The sequence below is a fragment of the Camelus ferus genome, chromosome 9 (genome assembly GCF_009834535.1).
Source record: "Camelus ferus isolate YT-003-E chromosome 9, BCGSAC_Cfer_1.0, whole genome shotgun sequence".
In the NCBI taxonomy this organism is placed as follows: domain Eukaryota; kingdom Metazoa; phylum Chordata; class Mammalia; order Artiodactyla; family Camelidae; genus Camelus; species Camelus ferus.
In genome coordinates, this window is record NC_045704.1 from 50,735,975 (window position 1) to 50,748,799 (window position 12,825).

Below are 12,825 nucleotides of genomic sequence, written 5' to 3' on the forward strand. Positions count from 1 at the left end.
TAATTATCAGAGAAATGCAAATCAAAACTACAATGAGGTACCACTTCACACCAGCCAGAATGGCCATCATTCAAAAACCCACAAATGACAAATGCTTGAGAGTCTGTGGAGAAAGGGGAACCCTCCTACACTGCTGGTGGGAATGCAGTTTGGTGCAGCCACTGTGGAAAACACTATGGAGATTCCTCAAAAGACTAGGAATAGACTTACCATATGACACAGGAATCCCACTGCTGGACATATATCCAGAAGGAACCCTACTTCATAATGACACCTGCACCCCAATGTTCATAGCAGCACTATTTACAATAGCCAAGACATGAAACAGCCTAAATGTCCATCAACAGCTGACTGGATAAAGAAGAAGTGGTATATTTGTACAATGGAATACTATTCGGCCATAAAAACCAACAACATAACGCCATTTGCAGCAACATGGATGCTCCTGGATCATGTCATTCTAAGTGAAGTAAGCCAGAAAGAGAACGAAAATACCATATGAGATCACTCATATGTGGAATCTAAAAAACAAAACAAAACCAGAAACACAAACAAAGCACAAATACAAAACAGAAACAGACTCACAGTCATAGAAACAAACTTGTAGTTGCCAAGGGGGCGGAGGGTGGGAAGGGACAGATGGGATTTCAAAATTGTAGAATAGATAAACAAGGTTATACTGTATAGCACAGGGAAATATACACAAGATCTCATGGTAGTTCACAGTGAAAAAAATGTGACAATAAATACATGTATGTTCATGTATAACTGAAAAATTGTGCTCTACACTGGAATTTGACACAACATTGTAAAATGACTATAACTCAATAAAAAAAGTTAAAAAAAAAAAAAGGATGCATCAACAGGGAGATGTATCACATTTCCTTCCCATAAGCTTCCGCAGTGGACAGGGACTTAGGACCAGGGCTAGACCACAGTGGCACCCAATGAGGATGAAATATTGTTAAAAAACAAAATTTGGCTGAGTAAATTTGAGGATCTATTTGGCTTTATTCAACTATTCATGGCTCTGGCATTATCCCATCTAGCAGGCAGAAAGGAGCTCCAAGGAGCTGAATAAAATGATAGGCTTTTATAGGCAGAAAAGGGAGGGTCCAGGAAGGAAGTGGATTGTTTCAGGCACGTGAAGGGAAGGTGTCTGTCACAAAAATTACCTCACCAGAGCTGATCAGGTAATTGCAGATTAACTAGTTAATGATCATGGTATTGGAAGAAGCTAAAACTACAATTAGGATAGATATTAATCTTGGTTTGTTGACACAGGTTTAGCATAAATGACTCAGCTTGGGGCCTGTTGTTTCTTTTTTCTTTACTATATGAGCATAACACTGGTAGTACTTCTTTTTAATGAGTGAAAAGTACACATATAAAGCTCATAACTATCTTGAAAATGGAATATTATATTCAACCCATTGATCAGAATTATCAGACACAACTGAGAGGTTATGGTAGCAGAATTCTAAGTTGGCCCCTAAGAGTCCCACCCTTTGGGGTATATGCCCTGTACAATCCCCTCCCTCTTGACCATGAACAAATCTTGTAAATATGATGTGCTGTCACTCTAACAATTATTACATTACGCTATAAACCAGAAAAGATTTTGCAGATGTAATGAAGGTCCCTAATCAATTGACTCTGAGTTAATAAAAAAGGAGATTATTGTGGGTGGGTCTGACCTAATCAGGTGAGGCCTTAAAAGAAGTTAGAAGAGATTTTTAAGAGGGGAGACTTTCTCCTGCTGGCCTCAAACAGGCAATAGTAACAACAGTGAAGTGTGTATGATGGGCCACTTGGAAAGGATATGAGAATGGTCTCTAGCTGACAAAGCTGGTCCCCTGTGGTAAATTGCCAAGAAAATGTGACATCAGTCAAATGGCTGCAAAGAAATGAATTCTGTCCACACACTGAGGAGCTTGGAAGAGGATCTTCTTCCAGTTGAGTCTTCAGATGAGGATGTAGTTGGCTGAGGCTCCCTCAGAGCCTGAGGGACTCTGAGCCAAGAGCCCAATTAATCCACTCTGGACTCCTGACCCATGGGAACTGAGATAAGAAATTTGTGTCTTTCAAGCTGCTAGGCGTGTGATAATTTGTTGTGCAGACATAGGAAACATGTACAGGCGCTAACCTCAAACTCAGCAAGCCACGGAGGAATTGTGTCTAGAAAAATCTATGAAAAATATGCTTTTCTTTACTGGTGGGGTTTTCACAGCTTTTAAAACTTTTGCCAACACAATCTGACAAGTGAAGGTGGGTGCACCAACAATCTGAAAACTGTCCCAAATATAGATTCATCTTCAGAAGAAAATGTAGTGTTTAATAGCTTCCTCCTCATACCTTGATACCAAGTAGCACTGATAAGGGCATTTTTAAATGTCTTCTGCTTATGTCATTAGAATTTTGATGATGGTTGATGCTAAACAATGAAAAACATTAAAAAAATGGGGATGATTTGGATCTATTTTTCCAGTGTGTATTCATTTCCACTAGATCCACATCTAATACAATATTTCACGTATTTCTTTTACTGTTTTGCTTGACTTTTTCTTAAAGGTGAAATGAATTTCCCAAAGGTCATGATGTGATATAGTTTTTAACAATTGAAACAATAAGGAAATTTTTTTTTTTAACCAGAAGGAACTCTTTTCTTCTGAAATCACATTCTGACTAGGTTGCTAAGAAATCAGTTTTTCACTTAAGACCCAAACCTCTGTGTTGTCCTGGAGGCGCCATCTTGCCAGAGGTGACACTGGGAGGTGGCCTATTTCTGTAGCATGGAGGGTTCAGGTGGTGGCTGGGAGCCCTGCAGCCTCAAGGGAACATATCAGAGTACTGACCATCACAGTTAGAGGAGTCTCGAGTGTCACTTCGCTCTGCCTGCAGTGCTGGAGCCAACTTCCACACGGCTTCCTCCATCTTTTCTTCTGTCTTAAAGACTGTTTATCATTCTAGGTTAAAAATGTTGAAAAGGTGCCTGTTTGGAAGAAGGTGGTGGTGGGCCAACTGTTCCCCTCCCCCAGCCATGCCTGTGGGGAGTGGACAGGAGGAGGGACACTGGGGGCGGTGAGGTGGGGTGCATTTCATCCAGTAGGCCATAAGCAGTGGTGGTGAGACTCCTCTCCAGGGCTCTAATGAAGACGATTAGGGCTGCGAATTCATCAAAGGCTCACGTCCTGCTGGCTGCCTTCAAAGCAGCGCTCTCCATTGCTCGGTGCTCACATGTCCCCTGGGGATGCCATTAAAACGCAGATTCTGATTCAGCAGACCTGGGGCTGGCCAGAGAGACTGAGTTCCCACCAAGTGCCCACATGATGCGGACGCGAGGCACTGAGGCTTCAGAGCCCAGCTGACCATAGTGGGGTCCTTGGATCAGTAGTGACGGCATCACCCAGAACTGGGCGGAAATGCAGATTCTCGGGCCTACCCAACCCTACTAAATCGGGCCCTGTGAGGGGGTGCCCAGCAGTCTGTGGGTTAGTAGGTCCTCTGGGTGACTCTAATAACAAAATTTGAGAACCACTGGCTTCTTCAGACTCTGCTTGTCAGAGGACCGCTGTTTGAGCTCTGTACCCTCTCAGTTTGTTTCTTAGTGCGTTTCTTTGCTTTTAACCACTGGGAGTATCTGTCGTCTAGCTTTTTTGTCTTTAGTCCCATCAGCAGTGTCTTTGGTGGTGACAAAAATGGATTGTCTATTAAGGGTGCATCTGTAGAAATTTTAGGAAAAGTTTTTGACACAGTGCTTGGGCTTTGGAGCTATGTTAAGATGCTAAATTTCGAGACTTGCCTTTACAAAGTAAAATATAGCTCTGTTTTGTGTAGTTACCATGTTTAATATGGAATATCTATATTTCATGTAGATACTTGGAGTTCATATAATACAGAAATAAGTGCCCTTCTCATTGAATTGGAGGCTAAGACCTTTAGACTTGGGGCTGTTTTCTCTTTGCTTCGCCAGGCTGGAGCAACACACAGGTATCAAGGCTGAGAAGACAGCTTTCCGATGATGCAGCCGACCCTGCTTCCGACTAGGGGGTGATCCCCTTCAGGTAATAAATCCACTTGAGGCCGGTTTCGCCACTGCCTTCACCGGGAGGGCAGGCCACAATCAGCTTGCTGGTGATGGGAGTTTTGCTGCCCGATGGGTTTCCTTCGAAGTAGACTGTGATGTTGTTGATCTTCTTGGGCCTCATGGAGTCCATGGCGCGGACGGAGAAGGCCGGGTTCTCCACGATGAAGGAGAAGGTGACCGGGTGGTAGAAGACGTTCTTGAAGGGGATGACTATGCTGTACCCGGCTCGGATCAGGAAGGGGCCTTGCGGCTTGGGTGGCAGAGCCACTCCGAAGAGGGGGATGATGTACTCCCCTCCTGCAAGCGATGACAGGCTTAGGATGCCCTTGCTCTCGCCCAGGCGGCTGGGCTCAAAGTAGATCTCCACGCTGACCTCCGTGCCGCCCTGAGCCCCTGGGGCTGCAAAAATGACCTTTTCCGTGTGAAAGTCCGGACAGTCGGTCCGAAAGGGGAACAAGTGCACTCGGCTCACACATGACCCTGAAGAGCAAACCAGCAGCTCAAGTCCATCCCCAGCCCCTCCGCCCTCCAACATCACGCAACCTAGTTCTGTGTGAGGTTATAGAAAAGCTGTACCCTTATAACTCCCTGGAAGAGTAGGTATTGCTAAGTTTATCCTTATTTTACTACAGAGAAACCGAGGCCGAGAGATGTTAAATACACACGCAGAGGGATGATGTTGGGTGGTGGTCCTTGGTGCTGGTCCCCTAAATCTGCTCTTTTTTCCTTCCATGCAGATGGAAGAGCAGACATGCTGGCTCCTCCTGGATGGGTGGCACTAGTTATGAACAATCAGTTGTGAGTAGAAGTGCAAGGTGTCCCTTCTACACTAGGGCATTTATTTGCTGGTGAAGTCCCTTTGGGGTCTTTTGACCCCTCTGTGTGCTATGACTGGAAACATTTGAGATGGTGGTTGTCCTTCAGGGGTCCCCAAGTGGCTGTGATGAGAAGAATCCCCTGATGACCCTCCCTGAACAGAAAGCACTGAGGAGAGACGAACCTTTGTTGTTTTAACCCACTGAGATACTGGGGCTGTTTGTTACTACAGCATAACCTTGCTTCTCCTGATGGATGTGCATGATCAAGAGCCTTAGCCTCTTTAGAAACTGTGAATCACTGTGTTGTACACCTGAAACTTATATAATATTGTAAGTCAACTATACCTCAGTTAAAAAGAAAGAGCCTATGCCTCTTGACCATGGCCATGGGACTCTGATGTTAACTGGGCACACAGCCACCCAGTGTAAGGCCACACCTCCTAGCTTCCCTTGTTGCTAGGTGTGGTCATATGTAGTTTTGGTCAATGGAATGTGAGTGGAAGTGATGTACGCAGCTCCCTCATTTCCCTCCTGTGGCTGGCTGGAGTGTAGACATCACAGTCAGCCATCTTGGTCCATGTGGACCAAAGCAACTTTATACAGAGAGGGAAGAGCATCAGGACAGAGGGTCTGGGTGTCTGATGTCACGGAGTTGCCATTCAGCCCCAAAAAGCTTCTTCCCACAGTTATTTGAGAGAGGAATAAACTTCTATTTTGTTGTTTTTTGGGATTTCTGTTTTAGTAGTTAATCCTACGTTCAAACTGATTTAATAGGTAACATGTATGGAACATTTACTATGGCCCAGTCTCAGTTTTAGATACATATTTAAAAATCCTGGAGCTATCCTATGAGGTAGCGGTATTATTGCCATTTATAGATAAGGTTAGAGAGTGTTAGTAAATTATTCATACAAAGAATAAATAGTGAAGCAAGGATTCAAATCCAGGTCTGCTGGATTTCACAGCCTGTAACGCATGACCACTAAGCTCTAATGTCTCTTTTTATTGACTACTGAGCATGTTGTAGGGAGCTAATTTCCCCCTCCCCAACTCCAGCTTGTTAAACTAGAAAATCTGTAAGGAAAAACCCAGGCCTGGCGCTATTTGTGTCTAGTTGGGAGTTTCCAACTAGATAGGACACCTGACTCTGAGTTTCACATTTCTGCATCCCCTGTATCCCCCTCCCATGATTTCTGAACCCAGACTGCTGGAAAGGGAAAGGCAACGGGCGGGGCAGGGGCTGCTCACCCTGCAGTAGTATTCTGTCTTCTGTCGGGTGTAATTGGTGAACTTGGCAAAGATGCTCCGGCCGCTGCCAAAAACAGCCTGGAAGTGCACGGGCTTTTCCGGCAGTGCTGGTGTGGCCTTCAAGTTGACATCACATGGGAGTAACCTAAATCACTGTTGTGCATGATAATCTTCAGAAGGTTTCTCCAGCTATCAGGGGCTGGAATTCAAATGAGACTGCCCTGCAAGAGAAGACAGAGGCTCCTGTGATACTGAAAGTCCTACCCATCCCTTCTCCCCCAGGGGCCTCAGAGCAGCATGGTGATAGATGCTCATACTGATTTTGACCCTGGGGAACCTCTGTCCAAACCAGCCTACTTTTCCTCCCCTGGGCCCCTTCCAGCTTCCCCTAGTCCAGATTTTTCTATATCTGGAATCTCTGCATCTAAAAATAGGTACTGGATCCCCTCTTGAGAAGCATAATTATGGAGATGGGGGTGGGTGAGCTGGAGGGGCAGGAGGGCCAAAGGTCAGGCAGCTCCTTTTTTGCTCATAGCCAGTCTCTGAACAGCTTCCTGGGTTCTACCATCATTTGGGAAGGCCTTTTCCTTTCTCTGTTATCATCCACAGCAAAACAAAACAAGAACCAGAGAATACTGCTTATAGTAGCAAAACAAAGGAAACAGTTCAAATGCATTAGCAGTAAGAGACCAGGTAGAGAAATTATACTTTACCCACTTCAGCAGAATGTTATGTAGCCACTAAAAAGGAAAAGGCAGAGCTCTAAGCTATTGAAATAAACAGTGTTGATGGTAGAAGAAAGAAGGTTCTGGAAATGTATATAAAGCATGAGCTTTTTGGTGTGGAGAAGAGTATGTCTATGTATGTATAGAAAAGAGACAGCAAGGATACACTGAATTGTTGCCAATTGTGGGGGCTTTTACTTTCTATTTCATGTACTTTTGTAGAGTTAAAATTTTGTTTTTATCATAAGTAGATATTGTTTCTTTTTTAAAAAACTAGATCTTATTCAAAAATAAAATAAAGCGGGTATCATGAAAGTTATTGTGGATATTTATAACAGAAATAATACAGTATAAACATTTACATGATTTTACCACAATTGAAAAAATTTAGATGAAAACAGACAAATGTATAAACCAATATAACTTAGAAAAACAGGCTCAAAAAGATAAAGAAAACCCATATAGTCTGATAACCATTAAAGAAATTTAGTCAATAGTAATAAAATTCCCCTTAACAAAATTACAGGATTACAAGGCTTTATGTGTAAGTTCTACCTAGTATTCTATAAATTCTTCCAGAAAAAAGAAAAAGAGGGAACCTACCTCAACAAACATAATCTTGGTAACAGAATCCAACAAGGCTAATAAGAGAAAGGGAAACTGGATGCCAGGTTCCCTCCTGAACATATATACAAAACATCTAATAAAAATGTTATCCAACTGATCCAGTAACATCTAACTAAGTTGGGTTTATTCCATGAATGAAAAGTTGGTTTAACATTGGAAAAACCAATCAGTTGTCTCATTGACAAATTAAAAGGAAAACAATTAAATGAACATCTCAATAGATGCAGTAAAAGCATTTGATAAAACTCAACATCCAATCGTAGTGTTTTTTTAAAAAAAAAAAAAAAGCTCTTAGCAAACCAGGAATAGAAGGGGACATTCTTAATCTGATAAAGGTTACTGATAAGAAACATAAAACAAATGTCAGAATAAATGGGAAATTTTGAAAGTTTTCCCTTCAAGATCAGGAATAAGACAAGGATGCCTTCTATTGTCTTCCTCATCAGCATTGTTCTGGAGGTCCTAGATAGCCCGATAAGGTGTGAAAAATAAATTAAAGGAAAAGGCTTAGAAAGGAAGAAACAACAAATTTATACTGTATAGCACAGGAAACCATATTCAATATCTTGTAGTATCCTGTGGTGAAAAAGAATATGAAAACCAATATATATATGTCTCATGTACGACTGAAGCATTATGCTGTACGCCAGACAGAAATTGACACAACATTGTAAACTGACTATACTTCAATTAAATATATATATAAATATAAGATATTGAATATAGTTTCCTGTCCTAAACAGTAGGACCTTGTTATTTATCTATTTTATAATAGTAGTTAGTATCTGCTAATCCCAAACTCCTAATATATCCCTCCCCACCAGTTGTATTTTATGATTGAAGACAATAGAAGGCTTTGTATGAATGGCATTCTTGATGTAGTTGAAGAAAATCAATGTTTGATGGCATGAAAGCATACTGAAGGACAGGGTTTTAAAAGGCAACTTTTTTTTTAGATAATTCTAATTAAATGTTATAAAAATACTATTTATGCAGGTAAGAAATTTCCAATTTCACCTTAAATTTGGCAATTTAACATCAGTTGTCTGTTGGTTTCAATCTCCCACTTCTTTGAAGAGGGGAAAGAAAACACAGTATCTGTAATCACACCATAATCATTAAAACATCCTGAAGCGGGTGGAGGAGTGCATTCTGAGTTCTTCTAGTCTTGACATTTTCCGCCCCTACAGAGAGGGAGTAGAGGAATAATCTAATCTAATCTAATCTAATCTAATCTAATCTAATCTAACTTTTGAAGTTTACCTAACAGCTATAAAAACCTGAACAGTTTCAGCTGAAAAAGAGAAGGGACTCAAACACTCCACTATGTGTACTACCCTGAAGGGGAACACAACAGCCTATCCAAATCCACATCTTTGGCTAAGGCTGTGTCCACCTACCCAAGAAATCAGTTTCATGCCAAAGGGAAACTGATTCCTATATGATTGTTCATATTTAATTTGAAATTTGGGCCTCTTGATGGAAATAATTTATTAAAATAGTACAAATATTAAGCAAGAGGTGTAGAAAGCTCCTTTAAATTCACTTACACTGATATTGTCTCTGAATATACAGAATTTACTAACATATATATAAAAAGAAAACACTGGAAAGTCTAAACAGCAGGGACTTGAGTAAATCTGTAGGATGTAGTCAAATTCCATATTAACTCAGATTGTCTTCCACTCTTTCAGAGCAGCATAAAACATGGTCTTTAACTCTCTGTGGTAACTGAAAATACAGACTAATGGACAAGTAATTCCTGACACTCACATAGCCAGTGGCTTACTTGCTGTTTCGTAAACTTTCACAGAGATGAAGCCAAAGTACCAAGCTGTCTTAGATAACTTCTACCTGCCTTTCTGCCCATCATTCTTTGATTTCAAAAATAAAGTTCAATGTGATGGCTTACAGGAAACGTGCATAAACAAATATTCTGCATAATAACAATACAGAAAAATCAGTCTCCGTATTACACAAAGGCAGCTTGCTATTTCCACAATTATCACAGAAATATGCTGTCAGGAAGAGACCACCCACTGAAAGCTTTTCTTAGTTGCAAGGTGATCAATAAAATTTCAAACTTGAAGCAACATGTAAGCAGTGATTTGTAAACTGCCACCCACGGATGGAGACATCATACATCATCATTTGGGGTGCTGTTCGTGGGACCCATGAGATTGCACTGGAGACACTTGAGAAGGCTAGCACATTTCTTTTCATCCAAAGATGACAGCAGGTCCTAACCGTATAAAACAGCCTCTACTACCTTTGGATCTCAGTGAAGGTGCTCCCAGGGCACTCAGTTTCCCACGGCCATCATCAGTGTCTCAAGTGTAAGGGCACATCACGTTTATGCAAGCACAGTGCTATTTATGCAGTACCACTGAGGTGTCTTACAGACCTTAGTAAGTAATTAATATAAAGGTAGCTATGTTCCAAGAAGTTTACAAATAGTTCCTCTCCAAGAGAGAACAATTTTGTGCTTGTCAAATGGAAAGCAATAATACTGATTCAATTCTTTTGGCTCCTTGTGTAACACTAGCTAGTAAAGGTTTATTTTCCACCCCCTGGGTGATATTTCTAGATGAACTGAAATGCCTGATAATTTTTTTTAATATATTTGCAAAGCTGAATTCAGCCCTATGATTCATTGTAACTGCTTCAGAATACCACGTGAGAATTTAAAAAATGAATAAAAACTCAGTAGAAAGGAAAAGTCAAAGAAAGCCATTTGTTAGAATCAATTTTTTGCTTTTGCAAGCAGAGCACTTCAATCTCAATAGTGTTCAAAGCATCCAAAACTTATAATGATGGTGATACACGTATTTTTCTCTCTAGAAAACAGGCCAAGAGATAATGAAACCATAATTTCAAAACACTGCAACTGATATCAAATGGCCACATGGTTCTGAAACACTTTATATGAATACTTTCTGCAAAAGAACCATATATTAAACTCAAGGAGTAAGAAAAAAGAAATTTTAAAAAGTGAAGGAGAAGCAGGGAAATACTAAACATCACAGGGTAACACTCTAGTGAAATCAGTGTTTCATTAATCCAACTTGAATAAACGTAATTCCTTCCTACATCTTAATCAAGACAGCCTTGAAATGACAGAAACATAGAGACGGAGTTTAGAAGTCACTGAATCTAGCAAAGCCAATCTGTTCCTTTATATAAATAATTACATCAGCATCAAAGGACTTTTCTGACTGTCACACAGGTGTGCAATTTAAAACATTTTAAAAAGTCATTAGATGTTTAATGGGAAAACTGTACCTACCAATTTACACACGCATGCCCATAAAGCCCACTTCCAAGTACACTGACTTGCAGTTGGCTCATACTGGGTGCAAGAAGGAAATCTAACATTTTGTTTTTATTTTTCAGCTGTCGGAGCTAATCTGAGTTTCTAGTGATAGGTATGGCTGAATACAAAGCTTATTTCTGGCTTCACAGACCTTTATGGTGTTTTTTGAAGCTCCAGAGAGTCTTTCAAACACTGCTTGGGAACCAGTTAAGACAGTCCTACTCTCCTGTTTTATCAGTGGGAAAATTAAGGACCAGAGAGGTTGTGATTTACTGAATACCATGTAATTAGTAGGTTCAGAGGTCTAGAGTCACAATCCTTCTACTGTGCCACTAAAAAACTGTATTTTGACCTTTATTCTTGTAGCATTTCACTATTTGTATTTCTCCTTTTTTAGGATATTTATCTACATTAAGATTTGTATTGACAAATGTCCAATAGGCACATAAAATGTTCAATATCACTAATTATCAGAGAAATGCAAGTCAAAACCATAGTGAGTTATCACCTCACAACAGTCAGAATGGCCATCATTCAAAAGTCCAGAAATGATACATGCTGGAGGCTGTGGAGAAAACGGAACCCTCCTACATGGTGGGTGGGAATGCAGTTTGGTTCAGCCATTATGGAAAACAGTATGGAGATTCTTCAAAAAACTAAAAATAGGCTTACCATATGATCCAGCAATCCTACTCCTGGGCATATATCCAGAGGGAAACTTAATTCAAAAAGATACATATACCCCAATGTTCATAGCAGCACTATTTACAATAGCCAAGACATGGAAACAACCTAAATGTCCATCAACAAATGACTGGATAAAGAAGTTGTGGTATGTTTATACAATGGAATACTACTCAGCCATAAAAAAGAATAAAATAATGCAATTTGCAGCAACATGGATGGATCTGGAGATCATCATTCTAAGTGAAGTAAGCCAGAAAGAGGACGAAAAATACCATATAATATCAATCATATGTGGAATCAAAAATGAAAAAAGAAGAAAGAGGGCACTAATGAACTCATCTACAAATGAAACAGTCACACTTGCAGACAAGTAAACAATCCTATGGTTACTGGGGAAGCGGGGTGTGAAGGGATACATTTGGGAGTTTGAGATTTGCAAATGTTAACTACTATATATAAAAAGAGATTAAAAAACAAATTTCTTCTGAATAGCACAGGAAACTATATTCAATATCTCATAATAACCTTTAATGAAAAAGAATATGAATACAAATATATGTATGTATATGCATCAATGGGACATTAAGCTGTACACCAGAAATTGATACATTATAACTAACTATACTTCAATTTAAAAAAATCTGTATTGAATTCCAATAGACTTTAATTGCTGTACACTGATATAAAACAAAAAATGAGAATTTGTAATTTAAAAAATTAATATCCCCATGGAGCAGGGGCTTTTTTTGTCTCCTCTTAAATATTTCTAGAATCATTTCAGAGTGGGACATTTCAAACTATAAAAAAAAAAATTTACTATTACAGTTTACAAATTTAGACTTGTTCCAAAGTGTAAAATCTTAGAGAACATATTAAATGTCATACTTAGGAGAAAATCAATAAACTTATACAAAATATTAAAAAAATCTAAATCCATGTATTTTTTTTTTACACACATATATTAAGTGTCAAATGACAAACTAGAAAAATTTAAGTGATAAATAATAAATCTTTTGTCACCTGTGTTGCAAATATTCCCCTGGTTTATCTCCTTGATTTGCAAAGAGCTTAAATAAAGCAAAAAGAAAAATAAAATTTCATATTATTTACATATATATATATATATGTGTGCAGGAATATATATATATTATATATATACATATATGCAGAAATATATATATGCAGGAAAAAATAAAGGCAAAAATATAATGAAAAGATGTGATAACACAGATTCTCTAATTTGAGTGGGTCTACATTATAGACGGAACAATAATTTGATACCACCTGGTATCAAAGTATCCATAATATATACTACACAAT

General features: G+C 39.4%; 2 protein-coding genes across 2 annotated transcripts in view; both read right to left on the reverse strand.

Moving 5' to 3' along the window:
- The window catches only part of LOC116665817, a 417,325-nt gene that overhangs the window by 12,470 nt on the left and 392,030 nt on the right, over nt 1-12,825 (reverse strand). Inside the window, exon 6 of the transcript XR_004322522.1 lies at nt 6,154-6,374. The gene's annotated coding sequence lies outside the window, so the exon portion shown is untranslated. The remainder of the gene's footprint in view (nt 1-6,153; nt 6,375-12,825) is intronic.
- Nucleotides 3,914-5,101, reverse strand: LOC116665818 (hydrocephalus-inducing protein-like). Its single transcript, XM_032486814.1, has one exon. It carries the CDS (start codon nt 4,620-4,622, stop codon nt 4,044-4,046), a length of 579 nt encoding a protein of 192 aa, XP_032342705.1. The 5' UTR covers nt 4,623-5,101; the 3' UTR covers nt 3,914-4,043.